This window comes from Papilio xuthus, unplaced genomic scaffold, assembly GCF_000836235.2.
Source record: "Papilio xuthus unplaced genomic scaffold, Pxut_1.1 DF825946.1, whole genome shotgun sequence".
NCBI lineage: Eukaryota > Metazoa > Arthropoda > Insecta > Lepidoptera > Papilionidae > Papilio > Papilio xuthus.
The window spans coordinates 1,450,741-1,471,305 of NW_013532703.1; the positions used below are offsets into that span (position 1 = coordinate 1,450,741).

General features: G+C 33.0%; 1 protein-coding gene and 1 non-coding gene across 5 annotated transcripts; one reads left to right on the forward strand and one right to left on the reverse strand.

Annotated features, from left to right (window-relative positions):
* Window positions 1-934: 934 nt before the first annotated feature.
* On the reverse strand, window positions 935-20,541 carry lasp (LIM and SH3 domain protein Lasp). Of its 4 annotated transcripts, none has more exons than XM_013321783.1 (8): window positions 20,294-20,541; window positions 9,026-9,120; window positions 5,034-5,166; window positions 4,449-4,584; window positions 3,485-3,880; window positions 2,670-2,782; window positions 2,221-2,268; window positions 936-1,873 (listed from the first exon to the last, which is right to left on the reverse strand). In XM_013321783.1, the coding sequence occupies exons 1-8, from the start codon at window positions 20,360-20,362 to the stop codon at window positions 1,721-1,723; spliced, it is 1,143 nt and encodes a 380-aa protein (XP_013177237.1). In that variant the 5' UTR covers window positions 20,363-20,541; the 3' UTR covers window positions 936-1,720. The 4 variants fall into 4 exon arrangements, with proteins under 4 accessions (XP_013177239.1, XP_013177238.1, XP_013177237.1 ...); XM_013321782.1 differs by having other exon boundaries at window positions 2,670-2,785; XM_013321785.1 differs by lacking the exon at window positions 3,485-3,880 and having other exon boundaries at window positions 935-1,873.
* Window positions 18,291-18,363, forward strand: TRNAV-UAC (transfer RNA valine (anticodon UAC)). The gene has a single exon. It is a non-coding gene; the product is annotated as a tRNA-Val (tRNA).
* Window positions 20,542-20,565: the final 24 nt, after the last annotated feature.

Consider the following 20,565-nt stretch of genomic DNA (forward strand, 5'->3'; position numbering starts at 1 on the left):
TCTAACAATAATTATAATAAGCTTTTTTTTAATCATTTTTATTTATGTAAACAAAATAATAAGCTAATTGGCAACTGATCAATGATTACATAACGGTCATATAGATGAGTCTGTCAATATATCTAAAATAATTACTAACTTATTATGCATTTCAAATGACATCAAGTACAAATTTATTAAGAAATAATGAAAATTATATAAACCACTAAATTATTTACAAAGCAAGAATTAATCAGAAGCTTTTCTACTCCAAGAGATTAACAAAAAAAATACAAATTAGTAACATTATGGAATTGTAACTGAGAACAAGATGAAAAAATAGGTTTCCACTGATGAAACATATGCAACAAAACATGTTTCTCTATTAAGAAAGAGGGTGGCAACATGTTTTACGATTGTTTAGAAAACAGAACCCCACTATTAGAAGTAAAATATTAAAATTAATATTAAAAAAATAAGTAGCTTCATTTTATTTCAAATTTAGTTATTTTATGTGGCAACACTATTCATACGAATAATAAATTAGTCTAAATATATTGATATTTTTCTACTTATTAATATATAGATATTTTATATAAAATCCACGATTTAAAATGCAAAATGTTATTACAAATGTATGAGTATAAGAAAAACTGCATTGGAATGAATAAAATGCAAGATTAACAAAAATATTGGTCCTAGAAAAGGAAATAACTTCCTTTATATAAAAAGTTATAGTAAATATACATCTAAATGTATAATTTATATAAAAAATATATAATATATTTAAAAAGAAGACATTATTGTCCGTTTTCATTCACAAACATCCACAAACATGATCGTTAAAAACGTCAATATTATGATTTTATAAGAAATTTTTTAAAACTCCATATTATTGCTTTTCAGATTAATTTTAATTTTATGACAAAAATTGTACATTTTAAAAATAATTTAAATTTTTATTTTTAAAAATGTTACGTAGTTTTTAATAAAATGTTCACTACACATTTTGGCAAGTTGGTCAATTCGATCATATAATCTCATAATTAACATTTTAAAACTTATGACACGACATTAAAATATGCACCAGTGTAACATATCAACGTTTAACGGTAGGTTTCCACTGTCAAAATATTCTGGTTTTTTTTTAGGAAAATAAAAAGGATTGATTTTATGTTTAACAGTGGAAACCTACGTTAATTTCTACAATAAATTAGTGTAAAGATTCTTACAACATTTATTGCTTAATATTTTCTAAAACAAGATATGTCTTTATAAAAATATGATTCTTTGTATAAAAGTTTAGAATAACTATGCATTTGGTATATTATTGTGACATTTTCATACTGATATTAAACAAAACAGTGAGAAAAAATTTAATATACAAGACGTTATTGGAATAGTATGGAACGATAGTTAACCATCATAAGTAATAGGCAATTTTATTTGAAATATTTTTATATATAAATTCTATTTACGTTTTGTTCTGCGGATGGAATATACAAATTTAACAACTTATCTTATTTTGGAAATTTATTATAAAGATATTTTCATAGAAATTAAAACACAAATGTCCAGGCAAGTTTGTCATATGAAGGAATGTATAAGAATATATATTTTTATCAATATAGCAAACATAACGGCGAGATTGCAATGTATTGGTTAATGTGGCGATGTTGAATAATATGGCGATGTTGGGTATTGTGGCGATGTTGGATATTGTGGCGATATGTTGTTGGCATTAGTTGGCGTAGTGATGTGGCGGCGCTGGCGCAAGTTCCACGTAGTTGGCGGGCAGCATGCCAGTGCGGCCAGTACGCAACACCTCGCCCGTCATCCAGCCCTCATCGATTGACGTCACATTCGATATGTAATCACCCTCACGGAACGATACCTGGAAATAGAAAAATAAACCTTAATAATAAAAACATAAAGACTTATATCACTTTAAACGAAAGCTTTTTTGATTAGATGATTGAACTACAGCTTGCTTCGGTGATATATCGACAATTGTAGCTACTATACTTATATAAAAGGCGATAACTTTCATCATCATCATGAACCTGCCCTTATCTCTACAGATGGTCGGCACAGCATGTTCTTCTCCATACATCTCTATCGGCCGTCATATCTGTATTAACCCCCTTTTTACGCATATCCTCTTTCACACAATCCATCCATACTTTCTTTGGTCTTTCAACCAAAATGGCGATTTCTTTGTAGTTAATTAATTATACTCACTTCGTCACTATCATTTGCTTCGTAGTCGTACATCGCGATGTACACTCGCTGGAATAAATAATAAGACATTTTAAATGGTTTTATAAAATTATCAACACTTAATTCCCCGTAGTGTTCATGCAGAGCATCGGTGGTTCAGGGGCCAAGCAATCTTGCAATCTGCAGGTCCTGGGTTCGAATCCCGCCATGTACCAATGTGTTTTTCGATATACATATATACATACTTATCCGACGTTTGTACGGTGAAGGAAAACATCGTGATGCTGCACATATCTGAGAGAAGAAATTCAAAGATATGTGTGAAGTCAACCAACCCGCACTTAGCCAGCGTGGTTGACTATGGCCTAATCACCCCTAACTTAGGGTAGGCTCCGAGCTCCTCGGTGGGGACGTATAGTGAGCTGATGATGTGTTCATGCATGTATTGGGTTTTAGGGGGTTTTTGATACCTGATTCGTAGGTTGATGGTTGTTATTGGAGCGCGGCTGCTCGGCGGCGAGGGGGTCTAAATCAGTGACGCGTCCGATCTGCCGGCTCTGTTGTTGCGTCGCTTGCTGACCTCCTGCTAATATAATGACATTGTCTACTTATAGATTTTGCTATTGATTAATGCAGTGTTAATGTTGTTACGTTAATTTAAAAAATACAGGAAATTCATCTTTCTACAGTACTTGGATTATAAATTAGCTGTCCCGCGAAATTACAAGAAATTAAATAAGTCGTCTATGTGTACTTCCAGACTTTGTTCTACATCTATGCAAAATTTTAGCGAGATTCATGCAGCCGTTCTGGAGATTCCTTTAAACAAACATCCATCCAAACATTCGCATTTATAATATTAGTAAGAAGTTATATTCTGTCAGACGGAAATAAAAATGTCTTATAAATCAATGTTTGTAAACTTGTGTGTAACAGAATTTATTATGAATATAATATTATTGCACCAACAACAAACCAATATATAACATAAAAGAAAGCACACACAGTGATATTGTGCCAGACAAAAACCAACAAAGTGACCAAAACCTTGTGGAGGAAGCGTGACAAAAATCTCACACAATAATTAAAAATAAAATAATTAAAAGTGACTTATTAAAGGCAAATTATAATTTAGTATCTTTATATTTTTTCTTTTTTTTTTCAACTAACTTTAACGCTAAAAGAGGTTAAAACAAACTCGACCTTTTTTGAAGTTGTATTTCTATAAGAATAAGATTTATTGCCTTTATTTATAATTTACCTCCAAAGCTTTATTAGTACAAACCTCTTTGCTTGCCATCCCTTGTGCTGTTGTATATAACAGTCGCTGAGGCGTGCTGTATATTGGGGGGTGCACGCGGACCGTCGCTCAGGGGATCGTAATCTTGAATCCTACCAATCTTAGGCTGTGTGTTCGCGCCGTAATTCTGAGGGTACTGACCATACGCGTATTGATTCCCATGATTCTGGTATTGGTCTGATACATCATACTTCTGGTATTGGTACGAGTATTCTTCCTGTTTTTGAGGTCTGTATTGCTCTTGGTATTGTCTGGGTGTTTGTGGTTGTTGTGGTGGTTGGTAGTGGTTCTTTTGTGGCTGGTTTGGTGGTAGACTCGGTGGTAGCATTTCCGTTGCGTAATTATCGATTTGTTGGTGATAATTGTCGTTTGTAGCGACATCTATACGTAAGTGGAGTTCGGAGAAATATGAATTAGTTACAATGACACAAAGCGTTATGTAGACATTACAACATTTATTGCTTCAAACAGATTGTGTACAAGTTATTTTATGATAAAATAAAATTTAACATATGTGAGAAAACAACGCAGTTCACAATCTGTCCGATTATTATGTTACCAGAGAACCAAAAATTGTGCAAGTGAAATTGTAGCAAAATATTTCAAAATCTAAATTAGATTTTGAAATACGATTTCCTTTAAAAGATGTAACAAACATTTCACAATTTCCACGATTTTAATAAACATAAAACACAAAAACCAAACCCCCAAGTGCTGAATGACATGATTGTGTAATGATATGACGAAGATCAAAAATAAATCCGCAAAAGACAAAAGTAATTAGTACTTTAAATTTCTTTTGGACAATACTTTTATGTTACGTAATACAGTGAAAAGACAAGTAATATTATGTTCCAACATAAATTAAAAACTGTCATAAAGTCTTCTAAGTTGGCTTTTAGTTAAATATTATCTTATGTCTCTATCATTGCCTCTTTATAGTACTTACCAACTAACTCTCCATTTTCGTTGATCTGACGCTGCTTCTCCATGGCCGCTTTCTTAGCCAGGTCGCCGTGGTACGCCACGTTACTTATTATTTTAGTGTTCGCTTTGATTCTTAGCGTTTCTGGGTCATCTGCTACCTGAAATGACAAGACGAGACTTAATAATCAATCAGCATTTTTAAGGGTTCTGGAGGGAAATAATACTATGCGAGATTTAACTCAATAAATTCCCTTAAGGTTTTCTAATCTTATATCCTAATTCGTACTTAAATATAATTTCCAAAAAACACAATTAAAAAAAATACCGAGCAAAGCTCGGTCATCCAGGTACTGTTTTTAATTACCTTAACCAAAGATGACTATACAACATATCGAATATCTCCAGACTATATATTAAGCATCGTGAATAATATAATTTTTATTCAACGATTAACTAACATAAAATGAAACGCAATTTTACGGGAGATACATTGTATAAGAGTTCAATATGTCTGATACCAATAATTTTTAGGGTATAACAATTTAGTAATAGAGAGTTAGAGAGATAGAGTCTTAACATCATAGCAATAAGGTCGTATATCGCATACCTGTGTAAACTTGCCCTTACTCTTCTCGAAGTCTGCGTGATACTTGACGTTGCTCTGAATCTTTGTGTTCTCCGCTATCCGCTTCAGCTCCGGCGTCTCCGCCATTGTTGTGTGTTTCGCTTTTGGCACGTGACTGAAATTTATGGAGAAAATACTGTACAGTTAGACTTTCGTAATTCTCGCTCCCTAAGTATAATCTTTTTTGTAATCAATTAGGCCCAATTAGCATATTGTTAAAATTCAAATTAGGGTTAACTTCCCGTGAGTTTCCGAGACCAAAATCTCTGTATAAAACATATCGTCATCCCACTCTTTGATAAAACAGAGATAACAATATATAAACGGGGATTTTGGTCTCAGAAACCTAACGTTAGTAATTTAAAGATATCAGTTACGTTTTTAGAAAACAATAAGTTATCGAATGCGTTAATAAAGAAATATCTTCCACCGAAGCTAATATAATAATTGTCTTTATTAATATTGTATTTATTACTCGTGAGATGTTGATGCAATATGCATTCACCAATACAAGGATATCGGCAAGGTCTTCAATAAAAGTCGACACATCGGATAATCCAATGTTGCAACATTAACTGCAACTTATTTTTATATGTAGTACCATCCAAATTTTTTGACGGCTTTTAATCTGAGACCGAACGTAAATTCTTATTGCTATTGGAGTTTATAAATAGTAATATTTATCAATAAAGCTATAACCCTACATATTAACCTGTTTTTCTTATCTTACTAATATTATAAATGCGAAAGTTTAGATGGATGGATGTTTGAAGTTATCTCAGAAACGGCGCAACGGATTTTGATTAAATTTAGCACAAATGTAGAATGTTCTATGAAGTCTGGAAGAACACATAGGCTACAAGTTTTTTTTTTTAATTTCCGTATGGACAGAGTCACGGGCGACAGCTAGTATTATCTATAAATGCGAAAGTTTAGATGGATGGATGTTTGAAGTTATCTTCGAAACGGCGCACCGGATCTTGATGAAATTTGGCACAAATGTAAAACAGTCTGGAAGAACGCATAGGCTACTTATTAAGATTTTTTTCAATTCCGATTTTTTAAAACATATATACATACTTTTTAGGATTTCAAACCTTCATAGTCACAAAGTAATAATCAATTAACACACTAATCATTACTTAAGCAACACAATGTCATGTTACTATGACATAACTAATTACGCTAACATAAAAACAGTACGTAATTCATTTAGTACGCAACGTGCATATTGATATTGTTTTGGAACTAACGTTAATCAATTATCGACCTTTGGTTACACAGTTAGAGTTGAATTTTGATTTAAAAACAAGCTTGTTACACTTATAAAAACAGGAGAAGGTTGTAAATATTATCCGACTTATTTAAGTTGGTAATGTTTTTATGTATGTAAAATGCCTGAACCTGTTTCGACGAGTACGTTGTCATCATTCTATTCATATTCTTTCACGAAATGTCATAGAGATAAAATCTGCTGTTTTTTGTTATTAATAAGCAAAGAGTGCAGTCAAAGTGTGTGAACCTACGGACGACCTCCATAAGCGAGAAACTAGGATAAGAGAAACCTTTATAAATGAGAAAAATATCGCGGTCCCTTGAACTCAAGCTTATCCAGGTTCGACTGTACATTAATAAAGCAAACAGTACCATGGTGTATGTAACGGAAGCGCAATTGTGTAATCTTTTTATAGTTCGTTTCGCTTTCGTTTTCATTGTGCGCTACGTTAGGAACTAGGTGAGTGGACACATGTAAACGGCGTAATGTAATCGACAATGGAACGTGATCTACACATAAAAAACTACGTTCATGAATGCTGATACACGTGAGGGATTTCATTTTCATTTTATGATTCAACGCGCAACGGTTTTGAAGTTTCTATGTGGGCTTACGACGGATTTTCCCAGCGTCTCCCTTTGCTGTATTAGATATTCTGAAGCCCCTATTAAACGAGTATTAACTTAAATCCGTGTTTTACCGGACACAATATAAAATAGATCAAAAAGCTTATTGTGTTTTTTCAGTTTTTTCCAACCAAATCGGCTCGCCCGGTGAAATACCACGACCACACAGAAGACAGGCGTAAAGTGAAAACAATTCCGCGTTTCGTCTGATGAGTGTGCGTCCCAGAGGCCTAATTTAGTCCTTTTTCTCTTCCCACCGTTTTTCTTATAAGGAAACGATGGGAAGTGCAAGTGGACTTTCCGGATGACAGGATGCATGGAAAGAGAAAATATTTTCTTTCTGTGCATCCTCTCCTCCGTCGATTAAAGGTAGGCAACGCATATGCAATTGCGTATGTCTATGGGCAACGGTCACTTACCATCTTGTAATATAAAAAAAAGATATTTTTTATGAATAGAAGGAAAAACGTGTTTGTTCTCGTATGAATCATACAAATAATTACCGAGTCGTTGTACTGATCTGAAACAATGTGGACGGTGATCTGTCAACTACATGAGTAACGCAATTTACAACTGATTCATACATTACTAAATTATATTTATAGTTTTATTACGTACGTACACGTATGATAAGATCATCTTATATATAAAATTATTATGTCATTATGTTAGTTACCATACTCCTCCGAAACGGCTTGCCCGATTCACATGAAATTATGTAAGCATATTGTGTAGGTCTGAGAATCGGCCAACATCTATTTTTAATCACGCGCCGGACGGAGTCGCGGGCGAAAGCTAGTAGTATGATAAAGTTGATGTAATTTTAAGAGCAGTTTAGATGTCAATAGATCATCATCATGACAATAAAAACGTAATTTTAGACCTACAAGGATACATCTCACCCGTTGTACATAATTTAATTATGACAGCTCACTAGCGCCGTCTCTTAAGGTCAAAAAAGTGTCACAAGATTATTTTCGTACTGTAGCTGTCATTTCATAAGCCATTTGTACTTTTTAAGCCATATGTAGGATGTATATATTTTTTTATAATTATAATAGACAAAACTAACATTTAATTTCAATTCCAAGTCGAAATTAAGTAAAGAGGAAACCGTTATATTCGTCTACATATTTCAATTATTTCATTTCAGGGACAAATGTGCAGTTTTTGGAAAGACATATCAACTTTGGCTTCTGAAACACAATGCTTAGACCTAGTTCAGGAATCAATATTTTTTTTATAAGAGTAGGGGCAAACGAGCGGCGGGAACACCGAGGTGGTCATCCAGGTTGTGTAAATAAGATTTATTTCTTTTCAAATTCAAAACAATTAAGTTTCTTAAATGATACGATAAGGATTATGATTACTACGAGATGAAAGTTAATAAATAATTCAGCGTAGGAGTTGCGCACGATGTAAGTGAAAACGCACGGCCGGACGGCAACGATCCGACTCGCTCCATCAATGCCCAGGCGAGTGTGACTTGCATGCCATTGTTAGCGAGAAATGGAAACCCTCGTTATCCGACAAACTGATAAATGTGAGAGTTTGTTCTAATTGTTTATTGACCTGGTTTATTAAATATCATTCATTGTATCTTACATCTTACTAATTTTACTAATATTCCAAATGTGAATGTTTAGATGGATGGATATTTATTTCAAGGTAACGGCTGCATGGATCGGGATGAAATTTGACATACATATAGAACATAGTGTGGAAGAACACATAGACTACTTATTTTTTTCAATACCGCGCGGTCGGAGTCGCGGTCGACAGATAGTTCTGGATAAAAAGGTGGCGGAATTTTTAAATCGTACGGTAACTTAGGCCACATCTGATAGTTTTTGCATGACGATTTTGACCTAACCTCAAAACAAACACTATGGTGTGTGATAAAACTGTAGTGTGTTATGAAACTTAGTAATTCCAAAGCCTGTATTAGACCGCTATCTATGTTTAGGGCACGTACTTCATCAAGTACTGACTCCAAAACACAATATTAAAATGTCAAGATTATTGTATTAGGGTTGAATTATTTTTAAACAAAAAATAATGTTAGTACTTACGCTTCGCAATATGGCAGTTTGCCGTAGCCCTTGTAGGTACGCATATTGAGTGTCATGCCACATTCCTGGCATTTGAAGCAACCTTTATGCCACACCTGTCGACAAACAAACATTCTATTATATATTTGCTAACAAAAACTTAACTATTAGTAATTTGTGTCAAAATGTAAAAAACATAATTACAAAATTCCTTTACTTTATGATAAAATCAAATTATATTTTTGTCGTCAGAATTTTGACCTCAATTAGAGTAACCTTATGCTAGTTAATACAGACGAAGACGTCAAATAAAGTATTAATCATCATCAGCTCTCTATACGTCTACATTGACGGTCTCGGAGGCTACCAAGTTAGGGGTGACTAGGCCGTAGTCAAGAACGCTGCCTCAGTGCGGGTTGACACCACACATATTGTGTTGTGCAGGTTGCAACCCGATGTATTCCTTCACTAAAAGAACGTCGGATAAATGTACATATGTAAATCGAAACATATTGGTATATAGCGGGATTCGAGCCTTGGACTTGCAGTTTACAATTGACAGACCGTGAGTTTCCAAAACAATAATCTCCGTTTAAAACACATTGTTAACCCTGTTTTGTTAAAGAAAATAATATTTTTCATACAGAGATTTAGGTCTCAGAAAAACACGATGAGAAAGGTTTTTTCGCAAACGGTCCCCGGCCCCGACCGGCGGAACAATGCTACAATTAAGCAACAGACCTGACATTCCCCAGAGTACCCGACACAGAGAGGTATCACAATTGTAACCGTGGATTCCCACTGCTAACACATTCATACAAAAAACTATTGTCATCTCTGTCATTCTATTTGATAAAAACTGAGATAACGATATATTTTGTATGGATTTTTCGGCAATGTAAGCCTACGGTAAGCTTGTTACAATGTAAGCTGTCATAACTTGGTTCCTCGAAAATTTTAATGCAACACAACCTGAATTTGACTCAAACTCTTATGTTTGAAAATGTAAAGATCAAAGAAAAAATATGTTTAACTTGACCTTGATTATAACAGATTAGCTCATCGATATTCTACTTTTCTTCCAATGTCTGGTTTTTATCTAAATCTCAGACTAATTTATACAATATTTCTGAATTTGTGTATTTAAATGAATTTTTAAAATATGTATAGCATTGGATGATTTTTATACTCTATCCAAAATAAACATGAAACCAATTAACCAATTTTCCTACGCTTTCTTAATATAATTAATGTTTTCTATAGCTTGCTTTACTATATATTGTAAGCTTTGATACTTCTTATTTTCAGCCATATGTCACCCAAAGATCGCCACGACGATCGGTCCTCTACAACCCGCATCCAGGATACTGCCGCAACCTTGAGCTTATATCGAATAAGCTTCGATTAGCAATACCAAACTATCTACTATTAGACATTAGAATCCATTGGCGTGAATGGCGCGTTTTCATTACCGAGTCAAGTGTCAGAATAGTGAGGGGACATAAACGTCGACATTTTAGTAAGGCTAGTGTTGTGCCAGTACACCGACACAGTGTCGGATATTCTTCCTAACACTACATAAAGAATATCGACAATCTGATTGTGAATAAAGCGTAGGAAATTTGGGCACAGTTAACTCATTGGATACGGCTAGCGAAACATACGACCGAATTCCTCTTAGCCTCGTCACGCCGTTATGTAACATTGTCCATTGTGTAATCCGTGATTTGTGACGTCATACCTTTACATCTTTGTTATTATGTTTTTTACTTTAAAAACAAATGCGAATGTAAACTCTCCAAAAACATAAAGGTATAATTCGGTTTATCTTTGGAAGATTTGAAGTGTCAGTTTAACAGTAGGCAAGTATGATTTACTAAGCGCATGTAAAAACCACGCAGTACGCACTTAATTCACTGGAATTTCCTGCTATGAGCAATAATCATTCTAAATTTGTCTTGTGAACGTTACGCAGTATTTATTAGGATCTGAACAAACAACTACGAACAGAAAATCTAATTTTATATAGAAACTAGTTGTCGCCCGCGACTCTGTCCGGGATTAAAAAATAGATGTTGGCCGATCCTCAGACCAACTCAATATGCTCACAAAATTTCATGAGAATCGGTCAAGCCGTTTCGGAGGAGTATGGGAACGAAAATTGTGACACGAGAATTTTATATATAAGATTTGATTCTTCATATATATACAACTACATAAAACTTCATACTTCTACATAAAATTAGATAAAGTACTTGAACTTTCAAGGCATCATTCATAATACTTAATTATTTATAGATATTATAATATTTGGTAATATTATTAATATATATATATATATATAAAATTTTCATGTCACTATGTTACTTACTTACCATATTCCTCCGAAAGAGCTCGATCGTTTTAATGAAATTTCTTTTACACATTCAGTAGATCTAAGAATCGGCTACTATCTATTTTTTAATCCCGCGCGGAGTCACGGGCGACCTATAAGTATGAAAAACATAATAAAGTCTAATACACAGTAATAATTCGTAATATTGCATTTCTAATAGAACATGGTTACCTACTGAATATGTTTGACCCGCGTCCGCTTACGTCTATGTCATCAAACCTGACCTACCATAACCTAAGAGTTTAACTTTCCAATTAACTAACTATACAAATTAACTGCGGCACTCAGAGACATTAATTTGTGTCTAAGGGACACAGGACATTAGTTGACACAAAGGATAATTTGAAAATAACGGTTATTAGTATTCTAAAATTAGATTTTCCTTGTTTTAGTTAAACCGCTGTAGACGTGTATATTTGTATACAATATACAATTGTATACAGATATAATAATGGTAATATTGGAGCGTTTGTATTTAACATCAAAAAAATATAAACATATTTGAATCTGTCTGTCTATCCGCAAGAACGCGTTATTACTGGAAGGTGACTTATACTAAAGTTGTCCCTTTGTTATTTACTAAACCTATGATAAAAATAAGCTGCGGTAATATAAACGCTATTAAACTTTCTTATCATAGATTACCGTTCATAACATATTTATGTCTTTGTTTAATGCAAAGAGAATGATAGAGATAGCTATACAAGTGTTACAACAGTGGAAACTCACAACCACAGTATTGCGGGACACGGTCCATATCTACCGTGATTGCTTACCTAGGCTAACCTCGCTTTGGACATAGATAAACTAAAAGCGAAACTAAAACGTAACGGAGCTTAACAGTTCAGTAACACCACTAACCATCGTTTAATTAACATTTAACACAAATAGACAAACATTTAAACAAAAAAAATAAGTAGACTGCCTTACCATAACGCAAGTTAGGTTTTAATAGAAAAAGACAAGACACGAGTCCTATAATGCTATTTAAAATAATCCTATTTTATTGTTTTTATGACTAGACATAAACCAAAATATTAAAAGAAAAAATTACTTTGCGTAACAACTAAAGGGACTAAGGCAGTAAAATTATAAAACAAATATGAATAACTAAACTCACCTTGAGTCGTTGATATAATATTCTCGTAATTTACATATTTGGTAGGACAGATTAACTTTCGGTTATGTCAGTGGCGCCGAGCCTCGGACGACCTTAGCGGCGCCATCTGCGTCTAAATGGGGTCAGCACGGTACAGTCCTACATCGTTGCTTTCTAATCGAATGCAATCTCAATTTTTGTAAATATAATCTTATAATGTTCAGATTTAGAAGCTGTTAGATGGAACGAAACTCCAATAACAAAATTAAGAATTTAAAAATGTTTTTATCCTAATTATAAGGCCAATGCTGGCCATGTACACGTCTACATCATCTACATGTGCTCTGAATAATTTTGTTTTTTTTATTTGCTGGAATTCGTATTTGTTTTTTTTTGTTTTATATGGACAATGAGTCTAAATTAAAAAATTATTATTATTTTAAGCAATTAGTTTAATTATATCTTACTAATATTGTAAATACGAATATTCAGATGGTTAATGGAAAAATCTGGCAGCACACATAGGCTACTAACTTTTTTTAAATTCCGCTCGTACGGATTCGCGGGCAACAGCTAATTTACTATGAAAATCAGACTTCAACGTTCTCATTGATGTTTTAAAGACAAATGGCATTAATAGCAGCATATAGCAGAAATCAGTAGCTTATATTATAGATAAGTTTAAATAATTACATCTATTCTCTGACTTCTGTCCTTACCAATTTTATTTAAATAAAGTTAAAGAATTTGTTCAAGGAAAATTACAAGTTTTTATTATAAAAGCCTGACCTTAATTACTACTTAAGGCAATCTGAAACAATGGAACAATACATTTGCACCAAATTGAATTATTCAATCGATCAATGCAAATCACGATTGCATTGACTAGGGTGTTTATGAAATTGGAAATGATTCAGGACTTTTTTAACAAGTTTTTCAGCTGTATACAAAAACTGTTAGAAAATGTTATAAAAACAAACTGCCTAACTGATTTTATAGTCGGATTATAAAATTACTACTATTTTTCAAAGAAATATTATGGCGGTCATATGATTTTTTTAACTTGAATAAACTAGCAATTATTAAAGCGGTTTATTTTTAATAAAGAGCTGAATAGCTGCAAAATAATGGTGACTCTACACTGTCACGCTATGCGAATCCCGCGCATTGACTTCATCGCTTCACTGAACCTAAACATTGACTTTTGGACTTATTGCCCTATGCTCATTGGCGAATTTCACCAAACGTTTGTAGGCTGGTTTAAAATTTAATCTTACACGACGATTCTACGGTTTTAAAATAGAGATGACTTTATTATAGTAGCTTACGCTAGAGAAATCATCATTATCATCATGTCCCCACCGAGGGGCTCGGAACCTAACATAAGTTAAGGGTCACTAGGCTATAGTCAACCACGCTGGCGAAGTGTGGGTTGGTTGACTTCACACATATCTTTGTATTTCTATTCAGATATGTACAGGTTACATCACAATGTTTTCATGAGCCACCGACGCTCTGGACAGATAGAGGAATATAGACATTTAAATAGGTTCACGTAAACCTCCCATACGTCTTTATACGTCTTCTAATCCTATAGTTTATGTATGTTTACTTCATCTACTTCTCATCAGAATTACGTACATAATTATTTGTTCAATGTACCGTAAGTTTCCACCGAAACATTGTGCAAAACACATTTTCAACTCTGAGGATTGTTATATTATTTTTTTAATCATTTTGTCTCCGTTTCCGCATACTTTTTCCTTTTCTATTATCAACAAGATTGTTACGCCCTTACCGGTTACATTCTTGATCGAGAAAAGTACAAATTGTACGGCAAAAGGCACTTTCTAATTTTTCTAAGTCGCATGTTGACAATTTGCGCGTCACAGTCGGGCAGGGCACTTTCACACACCTCGTATGCACCCGCACTTGGACGTGACTATACGACCAACCAAAGCACGTACAAACTTTATTGTATAACTTTCTTATGAAATAAATTTGCTGTAAGATTCGATTTCATTTCATAAATACCAAACAAATTTAATATATTTTAACGAAATCTTATCAGTTATCAAAATTATTCCTAGACACTTGGTACATTCGAACCCAGGACCTGCAGATTGCAAGTCAAGTGCTTGACCACTGAGTCACCGACGCATCTATGATTCAACTCACTACAAATATCGTTATACCAACATACACACACATATTAATTTCATTTAATGACATACTAATTAACACCTCCCAGTTGTCTATTTGATGCTAAACGACATTTATTAATTGTCACGGCCAATAATGATATTGGTAATATAATACAACGCCTACTGCACTCAATCGAGCGCGTAAACATGTTTTTGTGTGTTTAAACAGTGGAAACACACGACAAAATAAAACTTATCCCAGGCCACATGGAGGAAAATAACAAAATTAAATTCCTTTACTATGAGTACTACATAACACTCAGTACCATTTTAAAGGGACGGCCATTTCAATACCACACCTATTGCCTTACTCTTTCTTTGTTGTTGTAATTATTGTATACTCATCGCTCACTTAAATAAACACGCTTATATCATACACTAGCTGTCGCCAAATACGCTGAAATTAAAAAAACAAACTTAGTAAGTAGCTTATGTGTTCTTCTAGACTATGTTCTACATCTATGCCAAATTTCATATATTCGCTCCAGAGACACCTTCAAACAAATATCCATCTACACTTTCGCTTTTATAAAATTAATTGTTCAATTAATTCACATAAATTATTCATTGTTTTTGTTTCACTCTTATTATTATAATTTCTTTTTGTGTTGGCAACATTTAAATTATTATAAACTTTTTTCCTGTGCTGGCAACAATTGTTCATTGGAGATTCGTTGGATATGTGTGCTACCAGAACGCGCGCTATTTTTATTATCTAAATAACTATTCAATAAATAGTTAATAAACCACACGACCACTTGTTTAATTATACATTAATATGGTATATTTCTTTCTCTTTCTTACAATCAAAATGTACCATAATTGTCCGGTTCTGTGCCATCGAACAACGCAAACAGCTGTTATGAATAGGTCCAATTAAAATTGACTCCGTTCGAGTGACCTTCGTGTGGCAAACAATGGCATCGCAAGCATAGCATCATCGGCCCCATTCTCAGTCTGACGAATGAGGAAATATCTAATCCAGAGATTCCCAAAGTGTGAGCAACAAAGTGTCGTTGGTCATCAAGAAATTATGTTTCAATTGAAGTGTTCGCGATTGAATTAACTAGTAACTGTAGCTGTAATGAAAAGCGGATCCACCAGAAGAAATAAGGTACATGTCTTGGTACCCACGGTTTAAGACTACAGTGATAATGCACATATTTATCATCCGAAAAAGATTGAGAACCACTGATCTGGTCTATGAAATATTGAATGCCGCTACGCACCGCCTCAATGCATTGTAACGGTTTTCTGTTTTACAAAACTTATATGACACAAAACATTTGGTAACATTTAAATGCTTGTAAGATTATAATTTTAGGTTTATAAATAACTGTTTCCCACACAATCGTTCACGCGGGGAAAAAAACGAAAGAAATAGTCTATGTGTTCTTCCAGTCTGTGTTCTGCATCTATGCCAAATTTCATCGAGATACGAGATATACAACATTGTCTGGAAGATCACATAGACTACAAATTGTTTATTTAACTTCACGCAGACGAAATCGCGGGTGACAGATAGTAGTAAATAAATATACAAATAAAATACGGGGTAAATGCATATCAAGACGAACACGACCTTCAGTAATGAAGTATGCGAAGAATATATAATACCAATAAAATAATGGTCGTATATTTTTTTTAGAAAGTCTGTTAGGAATTACGCCGAAACGGGATATCTGTAATTTAACAGTAATTCTTGCGAGAAATCGTACAGTTTAGTCAACTTCCATTTAAACTGTTATAAAAACACTATTGTTTAGTCTTTCCGGTAGTTATTTATATACATTCTTGCAAAGCCAAATGTTATCAAAAACATTTCGGCTTATAAGTTACGATTGGAAATTTTTATCCATTTATTATTAGTAGTCATAAAATATTTATCTTATTAATATTATAAATGTTTAGATGGATAGTTTGTTTGAAGGTAATTCCAGAACAGCTGAACGGATCTAGATGAAACTTGGCATGGATATAGAACATAGTCTGGAAGAACACATAGGCTACGAATTAATTTTTTTTTTAATTCCGCGCGGACGGAATCGAAAGCGATAGCTAGTGACTTATAATTGTGTAGTAGATACCCTTCTGCATTCCCTAGATCAAATAAAAAAGGCTTCACTCATTGAGCATCTACGCATAATAATTATTCCAATAAACTGTTTTTTTAAGTCGGCTAAAAAGTTATCAAAACTTCGTCCATATTCTCACAGTTAGGAAGTCAAAGTAGAACAGTTTCATTACCATCAGAAAATTAATTTTCCATCGCTAACTTAGTACCGTTCGCAAAACAAGATTCATACAAATCGTTCCACTTTCATTGAAAATAATTATTTATTTTGATAGTTTATTGCAAATATACTGATAATTACTTTTATTAACAAAATCATGTTTACGTTACTATAAGTTTTCACTGCCCAAAAACATGCAGAAAAACATATTTTCATCTTTCTAAGACAAAATAGATATATGAATATATCTTATGATGTCACGACAGTGGAAACTCACGCTAATAAATGCATAATGTCCTTGTTTACTTTCCAAACTTGACCCTGACAGTAAGATACTGCTTATGATAATGCTGACGTAATTTACTATCCGTATTATTTACATTATGATGAAATTTTAAACCTAAAGGTAATTATGAGTCAATGGCACTGAATGTGTTAAGTATACATAATGTTTTATCAAAATATACCAAAGTTCAGTAAACTAAGCTTGTCTATAATCTTCATATAAAATAAAATGTAGATCAGTTTAGTAGGTTTAGTTTAGCACGTATATTTTTGACAAGCGCCATCGTATAGTCATCGACTAAATTTGAATAAAAAATTGTCTAGGACGTAAAGTACACCAAAAATCACATACTACTTTTAACATAAAAGAGAATGAAAATTAAAAAAAAAATACTACAACGTAGGAAACAAGAAATTCTATATAATTACTTTTCCATGAACACACATCGAGGTGTGGAATTAGCACAAACACTCAGGCGTCTTAGCTAGCGATAAATTAAATTGCGACCACAATTTCCCAGACAAACGAGCGTGCAAAAAACAGCGCGATGGGCACGCGATCAAGGCTTTACTTTGAACAAAAACAATGGTTCGCACGACCTTATTACCTTAATGAGGTGATCAGAGATAGATAATTTAAAGACCACCTAAAGAATTGATTCGACCACATCACCGTTCGTAGATGTAGACTTCTTTCCTTGAATCATACTAATATTATAAATTCGAGTGTTTAGATGGATGGATATTTGGCAAACATATAGAACATAGTCTGGAAGAACACATAGACTACTAATTATGTTTAATTACATATATTTTCAATTTCGCGCGTACAGAGTCGCGGGCAACCGCTAGTTTAACACGTGTTCAAAAACACATTTTTACCTCCATTACTCAGAGTGAATTTTTACGTAGTATGTGCCAGTGTTCGGGGATCACACAGTTTAATATGCTAAAATAAATTCACATTTGTAATATGGAATTCGTGACGTAGCGACTTCGTTTAAAAAACACTGATTCATTTATAATGTTACGTTTAAACTAGATTTTATTTTAAGCAAAACAGGTAACCGGTTCCGTGGTGTAGTGGTTATCACATCTGCTTTACACGCAGAAGGCCGCCAGTTCGATCCTGGCCGGAATCAAATTTTTTCGTTTTACTTCTCGTAAAGAAGTCAACAATTTGGGTTTTTACGCATGGAAAAATAATTATTTTACATAATTGCAAATATAAAATAACTTTTACAAAAAAATAATTGATCCCATTTAGTAAAACGGTATGTGACCGAAAATGCAAATTTTTTAGTTATTACATATAAAAATATGTACTGAAATGCGCTCACATGGTTTGATCCTTTTGTAGGGAAAAGTTCTTCCCCAGTTCTACCTTTTTATTGCATTGGATTGCATATAATATTTAAAACCTAATGAAAAAAGTATTTCTATTGTCATTGTACTGTGTTTGGATATAAATGATTTGAGAAATTATTTATTAACTTAACCATACTTAATAAATGTAAATTAAAGTAGCAATAGACTTGCAGTGATGTATTCAACAGCAAGGTAAACTGTTGCATGATCAATCTGACCTCAACTGAGCAGATCTACTAATAACTAATAATTAAATATAAAAAACCATAAATTGTTTGAAAATTCGATATTTACCAAAATGTAGTAATAATGTTTTTGAATCTAGTAACACTGGTTAAGAAATTCATCCTTATAGAGATGATATTAAACGTCAAACCAATTGGAATCGTAATTACGAAGATTTAGGCCAAAGGTTACTTACATAGAAAATTGCTTTGTTTGCAGGCGTATTTTCTTATTAAAAAAAAAAAATTCAATATTTCAAGTTGGTTTGATTGTAGTGTGAGTTTCCACTGCAGAAAGAAATCATATTGTTGCCCTTCTCTTTCTCTAATATGTTTTAATACAAGTGTTTTCACAATGGAGACATATAATTAACAAATTAAAAAACATAATCAACGTCTAGCAAGGTATAACCTTGGTTTTGGGTTTACCAAACTCGGTTTAAACCACCAATATATAAATTTATACATACTAGCTGTCGCCAGCGACTCTGTCTGCGATATGAAAAAAAAAGTTCCCGGCAATTTTTCGATTTTTTGTCGTCGTAAAAACAATCTTTGAACTTCAACAAACATTTTAAAAAAGGCTAATTGGTCAGGGCGTTGTTGAGTTATGTGAGTACTGACACATTTTGCGATTCATTTTCATATTATAAGATTTATTTATAATCAAGTTCATGATATCAACTAAATTCTACCAAGTCTGAAAAGATAAACAGGTTAAAATATTCTAATATGCAACAGTTTGTTAATTCCATATAATCTCACATGCCATGGACATATTCAGTAATTTTATTGTTTACTATCAGGTAATGCTCATTTATTAAATAGTAAATAATCAAATGATTAAACAAGTTTTAAAAATAAGACAACTTATATGATTATTTAAGACAAATTAACATACTGGCTAGCAAAACTAGTTAGTGCTAAATATATTAGACACATGATGAAGAAATTTTTTTAGTTAAATTTTCTCTGATACAATCAATTTGTACTTTTCTTTATTAGATATGTGTTATGTGTATTAGTTCTATAACCATTACTAGAGCTCTAGGCTAAAACTGAATGTGATTCTTTTTAATTCAAATTACACCTTATCACATGATAACACTATCAGGTAATTCGTTATCAAACTAAGGTTAGATAAGGTAAGGTATTGCAAAATTAAACAAAACCCAATTTTTTTCATACTTTGTCAACATAATTCAAATTAATTTATCACATTCCTCGAATCATTCAATAATATTGTAAGGATCATCAAATATGAAATGTCCACGGACAAAATATTAAACGCGGGACTTAGAAACAACATAAATTACAATATAAATAATGAGTCACCCATATGCCCGTTTTAAATATTATACCGGTATCTTTTGAAAAAGATTTGAATATAAAAAGAGTTTAAGAGTAAACTTTTATGTCGTTTTGAATTATTACACTAAAAAAATATTCACATATTCAGAAAATGTAGAAGATTACTTGCCTTATCCAAACATTTTAGCTCCTCTGTAGGATATACTGTTTTCTCGCACCTTGCACAAGTTTTATTCATCTTGAAATAATAAACACACAAAACACTTTATGAGAATTTCACAAATATTTCACAGAGCAATAAAAGTTTATCACAATACACTAACAAAGTTCACAAAACTTTTATTTTATGAAAACACTCCCGAGCACGATTTTCGTAGCATCCCCCAACGCGCATGCCAAAAAATGACAAATGGCGGCGAGCAATGTTGCCTCCTCAAAGAC

Excerpts from the sequence above, each read along its gene's own strand:
- lasp (XM_013321782.1), bottom strand. The coding sequence starts at position 20,362 with ATGAATAAAACTTGTGCAAGGTGCGAGAAAACAGTATATCCTACAGAG. Across the intron at positions 9,121-20,293 it reads AGCTAAAATGTTTGGATAAG|GTGTGGCATAAAGGTTGCTT; the intron begins GCAAGTAATCTT and ends GTTTGTCGACAG. Across the intron at positions 2,786-3,484 it reads AAGGGATGGCAAGCAAAGAG|CAGGAGGTCAGCAAGCGACG; the intron begins GTTTGTACTAAT and ends TCATTATATTAG.